This window comes from Nicotiana tabacum, chromosome 20 (assembly GCF_000715075.1).
Source record: "Nicotiana tabacum cultivar K326 chromosome 20, ASM71507v2, whole genome shotgun sequence".
Lineage (NCBI taxonomy): Eukaryota > Viridiplantae > Streptophyta > Magnoliopsida > Solanales > Solanaceae > Nicotiana > Nicotiana tabacum.
Genome location: NC_134099.1, coordinates 63,344,981 through 63,364,389, shown reverse-complemented (window position 1 = coordinate 63,364,389; position 19,409 = coordinate 63,344,981). Strand labels below are relative to the sequence as shown.

The following is a 19,409-nucleotide window of genomic DNA, read 5'->3' as shown; positions in this document are numbered from 1 at the left end:
GGCGGGTGGTGGTGGTAGTAGTTGTGATTGAGGAAGATGATGGTGCGTGGTGGTAGTTTATAATGATGGGCAGTGCCAGCTATGGTTGTTGATGGTGATGGGGTGGTTAGTTGTGGTAGTTGAGGTGGATGAGTGATGGTTGTCGTTGAGAATGATGGTTGTTAGCGGAAACGTAAAAGAAAGAACACAAGATTTAACGTGGTTCGGATCAAAATAATCCTACGTCCACCAGAGAACAGTTGCCTTTTTAATATTAACAAAGGAAGGGGAGAGTTCCCAATTACACTTAAGAGAATTTCTCTCTTAACTCTCTACTCACTACAATGTGTTGTATTATTTTTGGGATGGTTTCTACAAATGAAGGAGTGCATCTATTTATAGAGGTAAAGACCTCCTCTTGATGTCATTGGTGACATCAAACTACCTCCTCTTGATGTCATGGGTGACATCAAAGGAGGAAGCTTCCTCCTAGCATCCACACCAACTCTTTCCACCAACTCTTCCAATTGGCATGTCATTGTTGACTAAACATAAACCAACACGTTCAATCTCCACCTTGGTTTGCGTTTCGAGCGTGCGTGTGAACAACTCTGACCAAAACTTCTAAGCTTACTGGGCAACCCCGTTGTAAGAAACAAGAAGAATCAAACCATCGTTGAACATACCACCTCCACCTAACAACTGTTCTCTTCGGAGTTGCATCAGTTGATGCACACCCCCGCCAAGTCCTTGCAGTGTGCAAACTTAGCGAGTGGGACTATCTTGGTCAACATATCTGCAGCATTATCGTCTGTGATAACCTTCACGACCTTGATAGTTCCCTCTTCAACAACATCTCGAATAAAACGAAATCTGACATCAATGTGTTTAGTGCGCTCATGAAATCTCTGATTTTTCATTAGATGAATAGCACTCTGACTATCACATCTAAGAGTTGATTCCAGCTGAACCAAACTCAATTCTGCTACTAAACCTTTCAACCAGATAGCTTCCTTCACCGCCTCCGTTGCTGCCATGTATTCTGCTTCTGTCGTAGACAAAGCGGCAATCGACTGCAGAGTCGACTTCCAACTAACGGCACTGCCAACGAGGGTAAAGATGTATCCAGTTGTGGACCTTTTTCTGTCAAGATCTCTTGCATAGTCAGAATCTACATAACCGAGAATTGAAATACCTCCACCACTTTTTCGAAAGGTCAGACCAACACCAGAAGCTCCTTTGAGATATCTCAATATCCACTTGACAGCTTCTCAATGCCTCTTTCCTGGCTGGACATGTATCTACTTACCACACTTACTGATTGAGCAATATCTAGACGTGTGCATACCATAGCATACATAATGCTACCAACTGCACTGGCATAAGGAATCTTTGACATATGCTCCACCTCATCCTCGGACTGAGGCATTTGTAACTCTGAAAGTTTAAAATGAGGAGCTAATGGTGTACTTACAGGCTTGCACGTATGCATATTGAATCTCTTGAGAACTCTTTCAATATACCTCTTCTGAGAAAGATGTACAACACCGTCTTCTCTTGAAATCTCCATACCAAGGATTTTCTTTGCAACTCCTAAATCCTTCATGTCAAATTCCTTACTCAACAGTTTCTTCAAAGCATTTATCTCTGTAATGTTGTTAGCAGCAATAAGCATATCATCAACATACAACCGTAAATAAATCATTGAGTTACCAGACATCTTCTTGTGATACACACAGCTATCAAATGCACTCCTTGAGAATTCATGTGTAGTCATGAATGCATCAAACCTCTTGTACCACTGTCTAGGGGATTGCTTCAAACCATACAAAGACTTCTTTAGTTGGCATACGTGATCTTCTTTTCCCTCAGCTAGGAAACCTTCAGGCTGATCCATATAGATTGTCTCTTCTAGAACACCGTGTAAGAAAGCAGTTTTGACATCAAGCTGTTGAAGCTCCAAGTCAAATTGGGCAACCAATGCTAGTAGCACGCGAATTGAGTTATGCTTCACGACTGGAGAGAAAATCTCATTGTAGTCAATTCCCTCCTTCTGACTGAATCCTTTTGCAACCAATCTCGCCTTGAACCTAGCATCTTCCACTTCAGGAATTCCCTCTTTCTTTCGATAGACCCACTTGCATCCAACTGTCCTCTTCCCCTTTTGTCTTTTCACTAAGACCCATGTCTGATTCTTGTGAAGAGACTCATCTCTTCAGTCATGGCTAACCGCCATTGTACAGCATCCTTGCAAGAAGTTGCTTCAATATACGAGGAGGGCTCCAGATCCTTAATCTCTTCTTGTGCAGCTACGAACGCATATGCAATCAAGTTTGCTTGATCTATAAGGCGTTCCGGTTCTCGTGTTTGCCTCTTCTCCCTCCCCTTTGCAATTGTGTATGGTTCATTGACAGCAAGTTCTTCAAGGTCTACATCTTCTGACTCATCTTTAACCTGAGTCTCTTGATCCTTTTCCTTGGCAAGCTCCACCGGAAGCTCCACCTGCTCGTCATTCTTGTTTCCTGAAAACTCCACGGAAACTTTACGGGGATCAAGTATAGAGGATTCATCAAAGGTGACATCTCTACTAACTATAAATTTGAGTAAAGACAAACACCAAAGTTTGTACCCTTTTACTCCATCCACATACCCTACGAATATGGCCTTCTTAGCCCTTGGTTCAAGCTTTCCTTCATTAACGTGATAATAAGCTGGACACCCAAATACTCGTAAGTATGAATAGTTAGAGGGTTCACCTGACCATACCTCATTCGGAGTCTTAAAGTCAATTGTCGATGCTGGAGATCGATTGACAATATGAGCAGCAGTGTGAACTGCATCAGCCCAAAATACTTTGGACATTTTGGCTTGTAGGAGCATACAACGAGCCTTTTCAAGAAGAATTCTGTTCATTCTCTCGACAACTCCATTCTGATGTGGGGTATGCTTGACAGTCCTATGTCTTGAGATCCCATAAACCTTGCAGAATTCATTAAACTCTTCATTGCAAAACTCCAAGCCATTGTCTGTGTGAAGATACTTGATTTTCCGCTCCATTTGATTTTCAACCAAAATCTTCCACTCTTTAAATGCTTCAAAAGCATCACTTTTTGCCTTCAAAAAATGCACCCAAATCTTTCGTGAGAAATCATCAATAAAAGTGAGAAGATACCTCTTTTTGCCCTTCGATGGAAGTTTAGAGGGACCCCGTAAATCTGAATGGATGTAGTCTAGCACTCCTCTTGTCTTGTGTTTGCCAGTGCTGAAGCTGACCTTCTTTTGCTTCCCTAGAACGCAGTGCTCACAGAAGTCAAGTGTGCTGATCTTCTCACCTTCCAAAAGGTTACGATTGCTCAACATCTCCAGTCCACGTGCGCTCATATGACCCAGTCTCATGTGCCATAGTCTTGCCTTGTCATCATTAGATAACTGCACTGTAGATGCATTTGCAGAGCCAACAATGGTGCTTCCGGCCAATGTGTAAAGGCCGTTCTCCAGCTTGCCTTTCAGCATGACTAAAGAACCTTTAGTCACCTTTATAGTTCCTGCTTCGCTCATGTACCTGTAGCCTTGTTCATCCAGAGTACTCAGGGAGATCAAATTCTTCTTCAGATCAGGAACATGATGGACTTGTGTAATAGTCCTCACGACTCCATCATGGCAGCGAACCCGAACTGAGCCAATGCCAACTATTGCACAAGTTGCATTATTGCCCATTACTACGGTTCCTCCACTTTTCTCATAGCTGCTAAACCAGTCTTTTCGGAACGTCATATGCAGAGTGCAAGCAGAGTCTAACACCCATTTGTTTCCATAACTACTATTATTATTACACGATGTTGTTAGTACATAATCATTATCAAAATCATGTACTTGTTCAACTGTGGATGCACTCGCCTTTTCCTTGGACTTTGACATTGGGCAGTCTCGTTCAAAGTGCCCCTTCTTGCCACAACCCCAACACTATGTATTCTTCTTGTTCACACGAGACTTTGATCTGTGCTTTGATTTGCTCTTTCCCTGTTGGCTAGTCCAGCCTCTCACAAAGAGCCCACTTGCTTGGTCATCTCTATCTCCTTCAATGTGCCTCCGCACATCACTAGAGTTAAGTGTCTGCCGCACTTGCTCAAGCTTGATAGGCTCCTTGCTATACATCATTGAATTCTCAATATCACGATATCATGAAGTCAATGAAAATAGCAAAGCACATGCAAGCGTCTCCTCCTCCTTTTTAATTCCTGCAATCTGTAAGTCCATGACAAGTTTATTGAACGCATTTAAATGATCTTGTAACGAAGTACCTGACCCCATCTTAAATGTGTGAAGACGTCGTTGTAACAACATCCCTGTTGTCATTGATCGGTCTTGGTATAGCCCTTCTAGCTTTTCCCATAACTGTTTGGCCGTCTCTTCGGTACCCGTACTCACTTCACAAAGCACGTTAGGTGCAAGGGATAGTTGGATTGCACTCAATGCATCCCCTTCAATCTTCTCCTTGTCGGGAGTTGATATATCCTTAGGATACTTTCCGTCAATAGCATGGATTGAACCTTCCCTCCGCAGTAACGCCATCATCTGGATCTTCCAGATATTGAAGTTGTTGCGTCCACTGAATCTATCAATTTCAAACTTCATGGAACTCATCTTTGCTTGTTCTTCCTCCTTGGATCGTTAAAGAATCTTGTTGCTCTGATACCAATTGTTAGCGGAAACGTAAAAGAAAGAACACAAGATTTAACGTGGTTCGGATCAAAATAATCCTACGTCCACCAGAGAACAGTTGCCTTTTTAATATTAACAAAGGAAGGGGAGAGTTCCCAATTACACTTAAGAGAATTTCTCTCTTAACTCTCTACTCACTACAATGTGTTGTATTATTTTTGGGATGGTTTCTACAAATGAAGGAGTGCATCTATTTATAGAGGTAAAGACCTCCTCTTGATGCCATTCGTGACATCAAACTACCTCCTCTTGATGTCATGGGTGACATCAAAGGAGGAAGCTTCCTCCTAGCATCCACACCAACTCTTCCAATTGGCATGCCATTGTTGACTAAACATAAACCAACACCTTCAATGGTGATGGGAGTGGTGGGGATGGTGGGTGATGGTAGTCGACAATGGTGGCGGCTATGATGGTGGTGGTGGTTGAGTATGGTGGTGGTGGGTGGCATGGTGGTAGTTGATAATGGTAGGCGGTGGCGGCAGTTAATGAATATCGATGATAGTATCTTAATGAAATTAAGTCTCTGTTATAGATCTTAATGATACAGACTCATTAAGTGGTTGTGAAGTAAAAAAACAAACAAACTTAATGATTAAGATCTGAATAATTAAGATTCAAATTTTAAAAACAAACGCAGTTAATGTCTGAGATTTGAATGATTAAGATTCAAACCTCCATTAAGTGCAAACAAATAAGGCCTAAGTGATGTATCAAAGCTACTGCTACAAACATGGACAATGCTTGACTACCTAACCCTTTATCTTTATTCTCAACCTCCACACCTTCCTATCCATGGTCATGTCCTTAGTAAGGTGGAGCAACGCCATATCTCGCCTAATCACCTCTCTCCAATACTTCTTCGACCTACCTCTACCTCTCCGTTGGCCCTCCAATGCCAGCCTCTCACACCTCCTCACCGGTGCATTTGTGTCTCACCTCTTCACATGGCTGAACCATCTAAGTGTCGCCTCCCGCATCTTGTCCTCCATTGGAGTCACGCCCACCTTGTATCTCGTCTCGAGTTTTTCCGTCTGTCATAGTCAAAGTGCCCAAAATTATTTGACCAGATCCGGTATGGATACCATACCCACACCCATACTAGGGTCATGTCGACACGGGTGCGGCACCTAAACTGCCGTGTCAGAGCAACTTAGATTTCGGTTTTTGATTTTTAAAAATGTTCTACCATTAGCATACCAAATTATTTCTGTATGATTCGGTATATTTAAGTTCAATTTCGGCTAAGGTCATAAAGTTCGTGTGTTTTCACGTCCGGTACCAATAATTTGTCACGTACTGAATTCCTCTATGACAACAAAGTTGTTGAAGAAAGCCATTGAGCAATTAAATGTTTGATTAAAATGACTAATTGATATAAGATTAAACTGACAACTAAGAATACAAAGAACATAATTTAAAGTTAGGAAAGGAAGTGCGCTAACTTGACCTGTTCCAGTTTACATGGTCTAAGATCCATTGGCCGGTGTGAATATTGGAAGAGATTGAAAATAAAAAGTAGTAGAGGAAAGGGATTTATTACCACAAATGTGATTAGAGGCCCCTGAAATAATGGCCCAAGGACTGAAGTAGGATATTTGGAATAACAAGCTACGCTATTACCTGTCTGAACAGTAGAGGTTATCTCAGAAGATGTTTGTTTAAGTATTTTGTGTCGAAGGAACTCAATATACACATGTAAAGAAACTATTCGACCATTCTGAATTCTTGAATCTCATTTTCATGTAACCAAACCGCTCAACTCCCTCTCACATTTATTGTTTAATTTAATCAAGTTAATAAATAATAGGCAAACAGAACGGTAAGCAGGCTGATCACAAAAATTTACTCAAATAGGCTGCCGGAACATTCTGCTCGTCGGAAAATGTCGCGTAATATTTGGAAAATCAGGTAGAGCCTAAATGATGCTAAAAGGATGATGGAAAGGTAAGAGTTCCAGAGTCCAAGTTGACTTGACTGATGCTAAAAAGATGGTGGAAAGATGACTAGACAGTGAAGAACTGACCGGTAACCAGAAAGTCTCGTCGAAAAAGCTGAATGACTATCACAAACTAAGGTCCAGCAATCGGAATGCAGCGGGAACTATGGGTAGATTTGAAATGAAGAGGCAAGCCCAATCAAAAGAATTTTGCCAGAATGTCGCCAGAGGACTGCACACGCGCGGTGCGTGCAGAGATCTCGCCAGAATTTCCTGAGCTTAGATCAGTGCATGGAGGCGCATGAGGGTCCTATATGAATGGGCTTTCTGGGGTGTGGTCGCCTAAACTTCCAAACCTAGTGTTGGTGTTGGTTGATGCCCAACACTCATGGAATTTGACAATCAATTGCTCAGCCGCCAAAAAAATGCACAGCGGCAAAGTTTTCTTCCTGGACATCATCGGTAAATGTGCAGCAATTAAATCCTCATACAAGCTCCGACATCAATGAGAAATAAAAAACACAGGAAAGAATATTGAGAGAAAACTTAACTTGATATTTCCTCAAGCTACCGGATCTAAATAGTGAATGTACAAGTTATACTATAGGAAAAAATATTCTGACTATCTAATTTCATGAAACAATCAATCTAATTAACTCTTGACTAATTCTAGTTGAACATCATATCATTTACAATACTCTTAACGTAAGGCAATCAGTCTGTCAACATAGATGGAATTTCTTCTCGGAAAGAATCCATAATGACCACCAAAAGGAACAGCAAATGTCATAAAATGGTTAAATATTTACCTCAGATTCAGTGATAAGTGAAGAACTGTATAGCCTGATTATGTTGGCTACTGAACGCAACACCAGACGCCGAAAATAAGGTTCTCCGGATTCTCCTTCAGGCTGCTCAGAGGATAATGTATAAGATACAAAAGAAATTAAGAGAACCAGATTCTTGCGATGACAGCAGTTTAAAGTTTATGCTTAAGCCTTAAATCTGTTTCACTGACACTAAATTTCGGATGGAAGAACTATCACCTCAGTATCAGTACGAAGTGATGTCATTAGCAGTGAGCATATCTGGCGACGAAGAACCTGCTATATAGAAGCTAACGATTAGAGAATGGGCATAATCAATTCAGATAGAAGTAAAGACGATATCTCTATACCTCTTCATAAGGAACCAACGCTCTGAACACCACCACATAATTGGACAAAATAAACCTGAAAAACAATGAAGCAACATGAGAAGTAAAATCAAATCATGAAACATATTAAATAAATTAGTCAACAGCTACAGAAAACTCTTCAGACTTATTTGTACAGACCATCTGCATAAACATGTTTTCTTAGTTGCGTTCTTCATCTTTCTTCTTCTACAATTTTTTTTTTGAATAACTAAAAATCAATTTATTCAAATCATGCAAGAAGATGTCAATAACTACCCAAAAAATCCTTAGATTCCAGTAAAACAATGCTGGATAAAATACTACAGCTGCTACTGTAGTTCATGCTCTAAAGTATGGCCTATTCATTATATATAGCATGAAGGTTCTCGACTCATGGACAATCAAATCAATCAACTATGCCTAACTCCATAATAGTAGTTGGGGACGGCTATATGAATCCTCTACACCTATACTAAACTAGATGAAATCATGCACACCAGAAAAAATGTTAATAAAAACACAAGAGAGAATTGAGAGAATATGAAGATTGATAATTTCCTCAAGCTACTAGAGGCTTTAAATAATAATTTAAACTTACTCTAAAAGAGGAAATTATGTCAAAGTTACATAATTGCAGGAAACATAATTTTCTTAACTAATTCCTACTGATTCTAATTGACGTACAATATGCAAAAATCACACAATATTATTAGCACTCTGTGCTGAACTTGTTATATATGCAGATAACTCAGGGACAAGAAAGAGACTTGGCGATATATCTGCAAGCTGATTCCACTTCCCGAACTTTGCAATGATATCTCCTAAGAGTATCTTTTCTCTGTCAAAATGACAATCAATCTCCATATGTTTAGTTTTCTCGTGAAACACAGAACTTCATGCTACATGAAGGGCAGCCTGATTATCACACAAGTTACATCTAATCAATATCTCCAAATGTTTTCAGTAGCTGCTTGATCCATATGAGCTAACAAGTAGCTTCTACCATAGTCTGGTATTCTGCTTCTACATTGAATCCTACAACTACTTTTTGTTTCTTACTCTTCCAGAAGCTAAACTGTCTCCAACCAGAATGCAATATCCTGAAGTACATCATTTGTTAGAAGGTGACTCTATCCAATATCTGCATCTATATACCCAACAACTACTCATGTCCTCAATCCTCATAAAGTAATCCTTTTCCTGGAGTAGATCTTATACGCCAAAGAACATGCATTACTGCATATCAATGACTCACTTAAGAATCCATGAACTGACTTTTCCAGATGCTAATTACCTCCAACCAGAATGCAATATCCGGAAGTACATCATTTTTAGAAGGTGACTCTATTCAATATCTGCATCTATATACCCAACAATCTACATGTTCTTGATGCTCAGAAAGTAATCCTTTTGCTGGAGCAGATCTTATATACCAAAGAATACAAATTACCGCATATCAATGACTGTCATATAAGAATCCAAGAACTCACTTACTATGCTTATCTGAAAAGCAATATCCAATCAAGTACAGTAAGATAACTCAAATTGTCAACAGAACTCCTATGTAGTCCATGATCACTAAGGGGTTCCCTCAATCTGGTATAAGCTTAACATTCATATCCATATTAGCATTGATAGGCCTATAGTTTGTCATTTCTATCTCCTTGAGAATATCAAGAGCATACTTCCTTTATGAGACTACAATATCCAATCTGAATTGAGCGACTTTAGTACCTAGGTGGTATCTCAACTAGCCAAGATGTTTGATCTGAAAATGTTGAAAGAGATGATACTTCAGCTTAAGGATGTCCTTTTAATCATCACATGCGATAACTATATCACCATAAATACCAGACACATGCAAAGATTTGGAGTGGAATGGCGATAAAATACAAGATAATTATCTTCATTGCGGATCTGGCCAAAGTCCTGAATAACTTTGTTGAGCTTACCAAATTATGATCACCATATAAGAATCGACCTAATCGACATACCAGACCACTAGAATCTCACTGAGCTACAAGAGTTGGTGGGTGCTCCATTTACACCTCATATTCTAGATCCCCTTAAAGAAAATGCATTTTTTTATTTTCAACTAATACAGAGGCCATTGACGAACAGCGGCCAAACTAAAAACAATAAAGTACAGAGACAATCTTGGCCAGAAGAAGGAATGTATCACCAGCATCAATCCTAAATATCTGAGTATAATCATTGACAACTAAAACAAGCCTTAAATCGATCAATTTAACCATCCAAACCAACCTTGATGCATAAATCCACTATAACCAACAGGAAATTTTCCTAGAGGCAAAGGGACAAGCTCCCAAGTACCACTAGAGTGCAGAGCAATATCTTCTCAACCATAACACATCGATATTTTGGGCAAGAGAGCTTCACATGTAGACTTAGGATAAAAATAGAAGATAAGGATGACCAAAAAAAAAAAAAGGAGATTCAGTAATAGAATAACAGATGGATGGTTTCAGTATGTCAAGGTAGAAAAGTCCATGTGATTCATGCAGTACCAATTACTTGTCTCATACTATGATCCTACACGAACAACTAAGTGTTTCAAGTAGGCAATTAACCAATATGGGATTGATAAACAACCAAAAACATAAAGGACTGAATTTAAAGTCAAAAAGGGTAAAGAAATAGCTTAACCTACTCTAATAGTCATGGTTTGGGATCCATTAGCCAATCACAGTACTCAAAAGAGCAAAAAAACTCCAAAGTTGGTTGGAGCTTTAAGCGAAAAGCGTAATTAAATCATGGGCTTAAGGGAAGAAAAGCACCGAGGAAAAAAAATAAAAACAGAAATGAACTACCAAAACTTGTGACTATAAACACAATTAATAATTATTTCAAAAGAATGGACAAATTATAATTAAGCTATAGATGAAGTTGTGCCCTTAAAGACAACCCATTGGTGCGCACACCTTAACGCCTTGATGCCTCTACTAAAGTGCCAATTAAGAGAGGTGAAGCACACAACCTGGGCTTTACTAAGCTTCAGGGCTTAAGCACACTTTAAGGAAGCCTTTAACAACACTGTAGCCAATGTGACTTTATGAAGGGATTCAGAACAAGAGTAAGAAATTATAAAGAGGAATTTATTACCAGGAATATGATCGAAGGCTTTTGAATCAATGGTTCAAGGTAGAAAACCAGAGGACCTGAGGCATAAGTGGATTACCAATTTGCACCGTGGATGCAATTTGAGAAGAATTTTGTTTACATGCCTTGTACTTAAGGAACTCAATGCAACTAAATATATGAAGTTTTCTGAAACAAAACTTGAAAAAAACAACCTCTAAATGAGGTTATCTAAATAGTCTTATCGTCGGAAAACTTGCCAGAGTATCATCAGAAAATCTATATTTTATTAGAGATAGAAGTTCATCCTCCAATATGTTGGGTGGAGTCGCCTACTTCAATCTATTCTAAAGGTGTCAAAACAGTGGGTAGCAGCCGATGGAAAATTAGAAAAGTTGAGAAACACGCCAAAAACATAATGGAGTACTCTAACTAGGGTTGCAATTGGTTGGAATGGCTCGGAACCTATATAGGTAAACTCGGGTTCAAGAGGCGAAGTTGAATGGACTCACAGTGCCAGGGCCTAAGATAATTTCACCGAACATTCTTGCCTCTAGACATCGCACGGAGGCGCATATGGACTCAAGTGACGGTGTGTCTTTTTGGGTTGTGCTCGCACGAGAGTTTTTATTCATACTCTAGTGTTGGTTTATATGCAACACTCGCGGAAGCTAAGAAAGATTTGCATAGCACTCTTTTTATCTATGAGATGTTAAGGTAATGTTCGAGCAACACTCGCATTATCCAGAAAATTGCATTGCAACCAAAAAAGTTCTATCCCTAATATCGTTGGTAAATACACATCGATCATTTTCACCAATGCTTTGATACAAGTGAGAAAGAAGAAGCACGACAAAGAATTGAGAGAATGCGAGGCTTGATGATTTCTCAAGTTGTTGGGTGTTCAAGTAATAATGTACACTTATTCTAAAATAGGAAAGTACATCAAGGTTACATAATCACTGGAAAAATAATCTCTCTAATTGATCCCTACTAACTCTTATTGATATACACCTTAGAATAATTAACAATATTCTTGGCATCCTTAACAAAGGCATGCTAGATCCAATTATCCGGTGCAAAAGCTAAAGCAATTCACTCCTACTATGCATTAATAGTCCATGATAAGAGGTGAATCTTGTTAACAGATGAAACTGACAAAGAGTGGTTCATCACAGTTGGATTGAGACCAATGTTACTAGTCCTTTAGGTCGATTCAATTCAAATGCATGTTGTCCTACTAGAGTTAACAGGCTTATTATAGATAGATAGATAGATAGATAGATAGATAGATAGATAGAGTCTCCAAGGCTTTGGTCTAGCAGAAAGAACGAAGCGCATGATATGTGGGGTGGACACAAGTTGCGAGTTTGAACCCCGTCTTAGATAAAAACCTGATATTTAGATGGAAAAGGGTGAGGGGCGAGCTCATTATCCATCATAGTCTCGAAAGTACGCCAAATGGTCCTCGAAGTTCTCGGTTATCAAAATACATTATATATATATATATATATATATATATATATATATATATATATATATATATATATATATATATATATATATATATATATACACACACACACATACATAAGGGAGCATGTGCGTATGTATAATGTAAATAGAACAAGAAAGTCTGAATGACTTACTCAATCCAAATATGCCTTTTGGAAAAGAATGGCAAAATTTCAAAACTCTACAAGTTAGGGCTCTAGGAAAATAATGTATTTCTCAAAAGTTGGAAATCTAACAGTACTTAGCTTTGTTGAGCAAGTACGATATTTACTTTGAAGAGATAAGTATTATAATACTCCACATTCATGTGGTACACTTCACAAGCATTAAGCAGAATCCATATTTAAGGGGATAAAAGTATTAATGCTCCACATTCATGTGATACACTTCACAAGCATCAAGCAAATCCATATCCAAAGGGATAAAAATATTAATCTAGAAGGTTAGATTATTACTCAAGTAGATCAAGTGCAAATGTCCGTTGAATGGAACTGACACGTAGCCAGACAGCCTGAAGTATAAAACAGACATAATATCAGGGAGGAATCTAAAGCTTCCATTTGCAACAGAAACCACATTTATTTTTATTATTTTTTGATAAGTAACAGAAACCACATTTATAATGTAACACTTCCAGAAAGTAGGCAGTCCATAGAATTTGAACATCTTGCAAACAAGAAGAAGAACCACTTATATTGGCACATACAGATCCACCTGCAGCAAGAGCTGTCAGGTCCTCAAGCAACCGAAGTGCAAGCTTTCCAGATTTAGTTAGGGTATCCCTCATTAGCGATGGACCTCCAGAAGAAAACTCCTGCTCCAACAACCTGTTCAAGTACGTCGAGAAATTGAAATTCGTAAATCATAACATCAGACTTCATAAGATAAGCAATCAATTTGTTTAAACAACCCAGTTAGATCAACCACTAACTTAAACTTCTTAAATGCCAGTAGAATATTTTATACAGAAGCAAACATTCTCTCATTAAGAAAGAAAGATATAGTCAATAAGAAGGAAGAGTACAACAAGAAGGGACAAGATGTCGTCGAGGAAGAATACTTGAAATATAAAATTTAAACGAATAGGGTTCTTCACGAATCTTCAAGGGATCACTCACGGATTAGCATAGGTGCAATACCAAAAATGACTAAATACGTCGGCATAGATAGAGGGAATATAACAGATAGTTGACAAAGTAGGTATGTATGCAAGAAACAAAGACAGGCCAGACCACTCAATTATCTATTAAGTTGCTGAATCACCATGAGCGGAATATAATAAAAAGTTGCTAGACATGCAGAGAAGAGGACAGAAAAAACTAAATCCATTATAATATTAGGATGTGTAGCGGTTAAAAAAAGTTATCAGGATGTGTACATACTCTAGCTGATTTATATTGCGATTAACATCACTACTAACTGAACTGCTACGAGAAATGTACACTCCAGAACCAAATTTTCCTGGTGGAAGTGACTCAGCAGAAACCACGCGATCAAATATCAATGCTACGGCTTGCCTAAAAGTTGCTGCAGCAGTACTGAGACAATTTGCCAAGAATGAGCACCCAAATGAAACAAGAGATAAAAGGGAACAACCAACTGAATGCGTTTTAATTTCACCCTTTAAACTCACTTTCGCACGCTATCAGAGGATCTATTGTTTTCAAGAAGACGAAGAATGATAACAAGTGCTTGAGCGGTGTAGTCCTGAAAGTTAAAAAAAAGTTAATGCACATCCATTTTAAAAAAGGAAGACCAACCACAATTCTCTCAAAATAACATTTCCCACCTAAAGAGGAAAACTGGAAACCATTGAAGGAATTATAAGAAGGATTTTTTCTAAGCTCCAGCACTTCCCTCATTTCTCCCCCGGCATTCCCTGTATTACATGTTATCACATACTAGCTAGAAGCTAGATTTTTTCATTCTTTAATATGCAGCAGTATGTTTTTTCTGTTATGCATACTTATACATATTATGTTTCACTGTCAAAATTCAAACTAATGTTTTGAATTCATCAACCATAACCATAAGTTTTGAGCAACATTCAATACTCACATAAAAGGTGTTAGAACTCAGTTATGTACTTTACCATACTGTCATTCATGCTAGACAGGGAACTAAAGATATTACACGTGGAGTCAACATTCATAGATAAGATTCAACAGCAAGGTACCCACAAAGGATATCAGTTTCCATCATATGCGCTCAAAAGTCTAGCAAATTCCTGCTTTTTTCCAAAAGAACAGACAAAACTAGATTAAGCATACATGAACGAGTTTTGCCCTTTTCTGTTTAGGCAAAAGTCACTTAGTTGTTCAATGTCCGATACCACTGATTCAGCCATATTTCAGCAACACATAGAGAATAGCCAACAACTTACTATGATAATCGAAGAGGTAATAGATTAATTATTACCTCATTATCAGGTTGTAAACGAGATTGAAATATTATGAGGATAGTCTGCAAGGTCTTAAGCTGAAGACTCTCATCAGCCATTTCCCCATGCTGTGAAAAGATTTAGAGAAGAGACAGATTTTATATGAGGCAAATATAGTGTAAAAGCATACAACAATATTTCAGACCGGAAGGAGGAAAATACTATTGGTATGAATTATAGACGAAAGATCATGTGGATATTATATCTCGTTAGTAACACAGAACTTGCTAAAAGTTAGCTTTTAGAACCCAATAGCAATAACCATCTTTTTTGCAGATTGATTTTCAAGTTCCTCAAAGCATAATGTGATGGTGCATCTTTCGGCATTGCTAACTTTGTACTTCAAATAAATCAGATTACCCCTCATTCACCTTTGTCCTTCAAATGCAGGTTATTTAGTTTCTACACTACGTGTCCGGGTTCTCTGCTGAGTACTTGAGGTGCTCAAAATAAAAGAGCTTGGTTAAGTTTGAACTCAGAATCCACCAAAGGTACCCAAACATGATAAGTGTTTAATACTTGACCTTGAAATAGCATGGGAAGAAATAGCAGCTATACTATTTCACGTTGCCTTAAATCCAGCATATTTTGCTTTTAATACCTTTTTATCAAAAATGTTGCTTTTTTTTTTTTTGTGTGTGTGTGTGTGGGGGGGGGGGGGGGGGGGGGGGGGGGGTGGGTTAGGTGCTCAAAGGTAGTTTTGCTACCTAAACTTTTGCAGAATTTCTCATGCTTTTTTTTCAAATAGATTATGCTTGGGAAGTCTTTATTGTGTTTTGAAATATTCTTCTTTGGATTTTCATTATTTGCCTACAATGAGACACTCTTAGATCGGATTTTGTTACTTTCAACAACATCAGACCTTTGTTCCTTATGATAGATTTAACAAAGCATGATAAGGCTCAAAGGTTTGTAGAGGGGACCCAAAATCCATTATATTATACTGTAGAAATATTGCAATCAAGGCACTATCAAGATCAAACTGACTGTCAGCTCTAATTTAATTTGATTTCTGCGCTAGCAATGTTGTTAACTTATGGCAGGCATTTTCTCAAACAACGAACTTGCTTATATATCCAAGGTAGAGAGAACATATATATATATCAGAACTTACATCTTTGAGGGTGTCGAGAATCTCCTTTAAAGCTGATGGAGCAACTACATCGTGAGAAATGAGCTTTTGCAGACAAGAAAGTCCAATCACGCTCATTTTCACAGTCCTAACTTCACACGCCATCAAAAATATCTTTAGTATATCCTCGTTAAGTACTATCTCACTCGGGCTCGACAAACATCTTAACTGCATAGTTATATATAAATATGAATCAATATTTATTTAGAGTCAAAAAAATTGAAAAAATAATACTTTGAGAAAGAACCTTCAAAATAGCGTGCTCTGCAGCATCTTTGACGGCAGGATATCGCCGGCGAGCTTCTGCCGATAACGCTCGAAGATCTGACTCCAACACTGCCATCAAAGCCATCTCTTTTTTCTATTCGGTGGTAACGTTACGTTTTGCAGATCTCCTTTTCTCTCAGCGCCCGCAGTGAGACGAGACACCGTCTGGGAGTAGCAGATCCGCTGTCGTTTCAGGGAGCTTGGTGCACGTGTGGAGCACGAGATTGACTCTATTTTACGGGCGAACTGCCCCAATTAGCTACTTAAAATAGCTCAAACACTAATCATTTAATATATTTGAGTTATTTGAGTTATATGTAAATAATCTTAAAACTTAAATTTTCTCTATTAAATATAGATAATCATTGGATATAAATTAAGAAACACTATATAAAAAAATTAATTATTTCTTAAATTTTTTAGATATAATTTTATTTTTATTTTTTGATATCATTCTCGCCGGTGTCATTGGATCCTAAAATTAGTCGGTAAGCAAAATAATAACTCATATTTATGACAAAACAATCAAAGGTTGAGACTATGAAGAACTTTTTTGGATACGACTTGACTCTTTTAATATTACTTGAACTCTTATTTTGTGCGTTGATATTTTTCAAAAATTATTTCTATTTTAAAATTTCAGTTTCTAAAACATTATTTTTAAATAATAATTTATTTTATAATAATGTAAGTACAAGAGGGGTTGCTCTGATGGTAAGCAACCTCTCTCTACCCCAGGGTAGGGGTAAGGTCTGCATACACACTATCCTCCCCAAACTCCACTAGTGGATTATACTAGGTTGTTGTTGTTGTTGTTGTTGTTGTAAGTGAAAATATTATCCTTAAATCAAAACTCATTTTATTCGGCTATCTAAAAATTTACAAAATTGTTTGGCCAGTAAATTTTTTTTCCAGTATGACTCCATTTTGATATTTGACATTAACCATATTAAATATCCGAGTTATTTAAATGATATGTAAATAACCTTATAATTTAAACCTTCTAGATAATCGTTAGATATCAATTACGAGACAGTACATGAAAAAAGACTAACATTTTTTCAAATCTCGTAGTGATAATTTTATTTTTGCACCATTCTCATTGGTGTCATTGGAACCTAAAAATAGCCAAAAAGTGAAATAATAACTTGTATTTATGTCAAAACACAAAGTGTTGATACAATATGAATGATTTTTTGGTTACAACATGACTCTTTTACTACGATTTGAACTCTTATTTGGTATGTTGTTATCTTTCAAAAAATATTTCTATTTTGGCATTCCAATTTCTAAAACTTTATACACACACACACACACACACACACACACACACACACACATATATATATATATATATATATATATATATATATATATATATATATATATATATATATATATATATATATATATATATATATATATATAAAAAATTATTATCTTTATAATGATGCAAGTGAAGATGTTATCCTTAATTTAAAATTTACTTTAGTCGGCTATCTAAGAATTTAAATGATTCTGTAGCCGGTGATATTTTATTTCAATATGACGTCATTTTGAGTTTATCGATATCTCTAGCCACAAATTTTGAATTTGGAATACCCAATATACAAAGGTGGATCTAGAATTTATACTTTATGGATTCAATTTTAAGGTTTTAGCATTGTACTCATTATATTTTTAGAGTTACGTGTTCATATCTACTCTTTTTATAATTTTAAGAATTTTTTACATATAAAGTTTTGCTCAGCGTAAAAAGTTATGGGTTTAATTGAACCTGTTGTCAACACTCTACATCTGCCTCCGCCTATATATATAATTTTTTTTGTTCTTTGAATCATTAAATGTTACATTAGTTGACTTTAGTATGTAACATTGCATATATTATCTTGAAATTGCCAAATAGTTTTTCTCGACATCATACTTGGCTTAACCTCAATACAAACTACTCAAATTGCATTCATATTCAAATTCAGATATCATATCATTTTATTAGTAATAGTGATTCTTTAAAAACGACACACAATGTAAAATAAATATTCTAAGATATCCTTGTCTTATAATCTATGTATTTGAGTTGAAAAAAATATTTAAAATCGATGATATCAACTTTCAATTTTTTTATACTTACATAGATAAAACAGAGGAAGATATTCGTTGTCATCTCTTATTTCTGGTTATTAGATTTTTCATACATTTTTTTATATATTTATTTTTTTTATCTTATTTTTATGTCTTTTTTTTTTTGTTTTTGCAAAACATTAATTTATTTCTCTATAAAAGGACGAGTTTAAATAGAAATTGTCTACATAAAAACTTTATTTATATTTTTAGTCTTCAGTTGAAATTCTTCCATAATTTTTTTTGGCTATATCTAATCAACCTAAATAAGTGCTCGCCTTACCACTTAAATTAAAAAATTGAAGAATGTGTAATTTATATATAATTCATATATAATATGTGTATAATCGTGTGTTGCCAGTATATTATCTATGGATATTAGCTATAAAAAGTAAACAATAAATCTGGTCAAATATTTATGTAAATATTCTATAAGATTCTGGTTTCTTGATTTTATCCATGATATGACTTCTATTATAATAATTTAAAAACACTACTAAAATTCAAAAATTTCTTATCCTTTTATTTTTTAAATTACATTATATTTTAAAAAATAATCCCATTTTGAAATAATTTATTTACATTTTTAAAAAAATCATGTCATACCAGTTATATGGAATAATTTTTTTTCACAGGCGCAATAGTATTTAAATAATCAAAAAAGATAACAAAAGTTCCTAGCATGATTGCATATGATCATTAACCAAATTAAGTATGATAACTTGATAAAAAAAGATAAATTTCTTTTTTTAAAAAAATTTAAATACTTTATATATAAATTTAAAATTATTCTTTAATTCAAATTCAGTTATATATATTATAAAGTTATATAAATAAGGTTATAAAGTTATATAAGAGGGGGTTAAAAAATTAAAGTCATCTAAAAAGTTAGGGTTAAAAAATTAAAATCGTTTTCTTAGATGGTATAGATGATATGACTGATGATATGATAATATTAACAATATCAAATGCAGTTGTTTTCTATATATATCTAAACAGATACTACAATTGTATTGTA

General features: G+C 36.3%; 1 protein-coding gene across 22 annotated transcripts in view; it reads right to left on the bottom strand.

The window, feature by feature from the left end:
* Positions 1 to 16,509, bottom strand: part of LOC107773572 (uncharacterized) — a 72,417-nt gene extending 55,908 nt beyond the window's left edge. For 12 of the 22 annotated variants that reach the window (XR_012703671.1, XR_012703669.1, XR_012703668.1 and 9 more), the window contains exons 1-10: positions 16,251 to 16,507; positions 15,986 to 16,171; positions 14,850 to 14,939; positions 14,065 to 14,138; positions 13,814 to 13,969; positions 13,138 to 13,258; positions 12,887 to 12,942; positions 7,818 to 7,872; positions 7,687 to 7,743; positions 7,450 to 7,551 (exon numbers count right to left, since the gene is read on the bottom strand). Coding sequence is in view for 9 of the 22 variants with exons in the window: in XM_075240664.1 (XP_075096765.1) it covers positions 7,450 to 7,551; positions 7,687 to 7,743; positions 7,818 to 7,872; positions 12,887 to 12,942; positions 13,138 to 13,258; positions 13,814 to 13,969; positions 14,065 to 14,138; positions 14,850 to 14,939; positions 15,986 to 16,171; positions 16,251 to 16,355 (1,002 nt within the window). In the remaining 13 variants the exon portion in view is untranslated. Of the gene's footprint in view, positions 1 to 7,449; positions 7,552 to 7,686; positions 7,744 to 7,817; positions 7,873 to 12,886; positions 12,943 to 13,137; positions 13,259 to 13,813; positions 13,970 to 14,064; positions 14,139 to 14,220; positions 14,335 to 14,849; positions 14,940 to 15,985; positions 16,172 to 16,250 lie in introns of those variants that run through there. The other 10 variants (XR_012703679.1, XM_075240670.1, XM_075240671.1 and 7 more) reach the window with 7 other exon arrangements.
* Between the last annotated feature and the right edge of the window lie 2,900 nt (positions 16,510 to 19,409).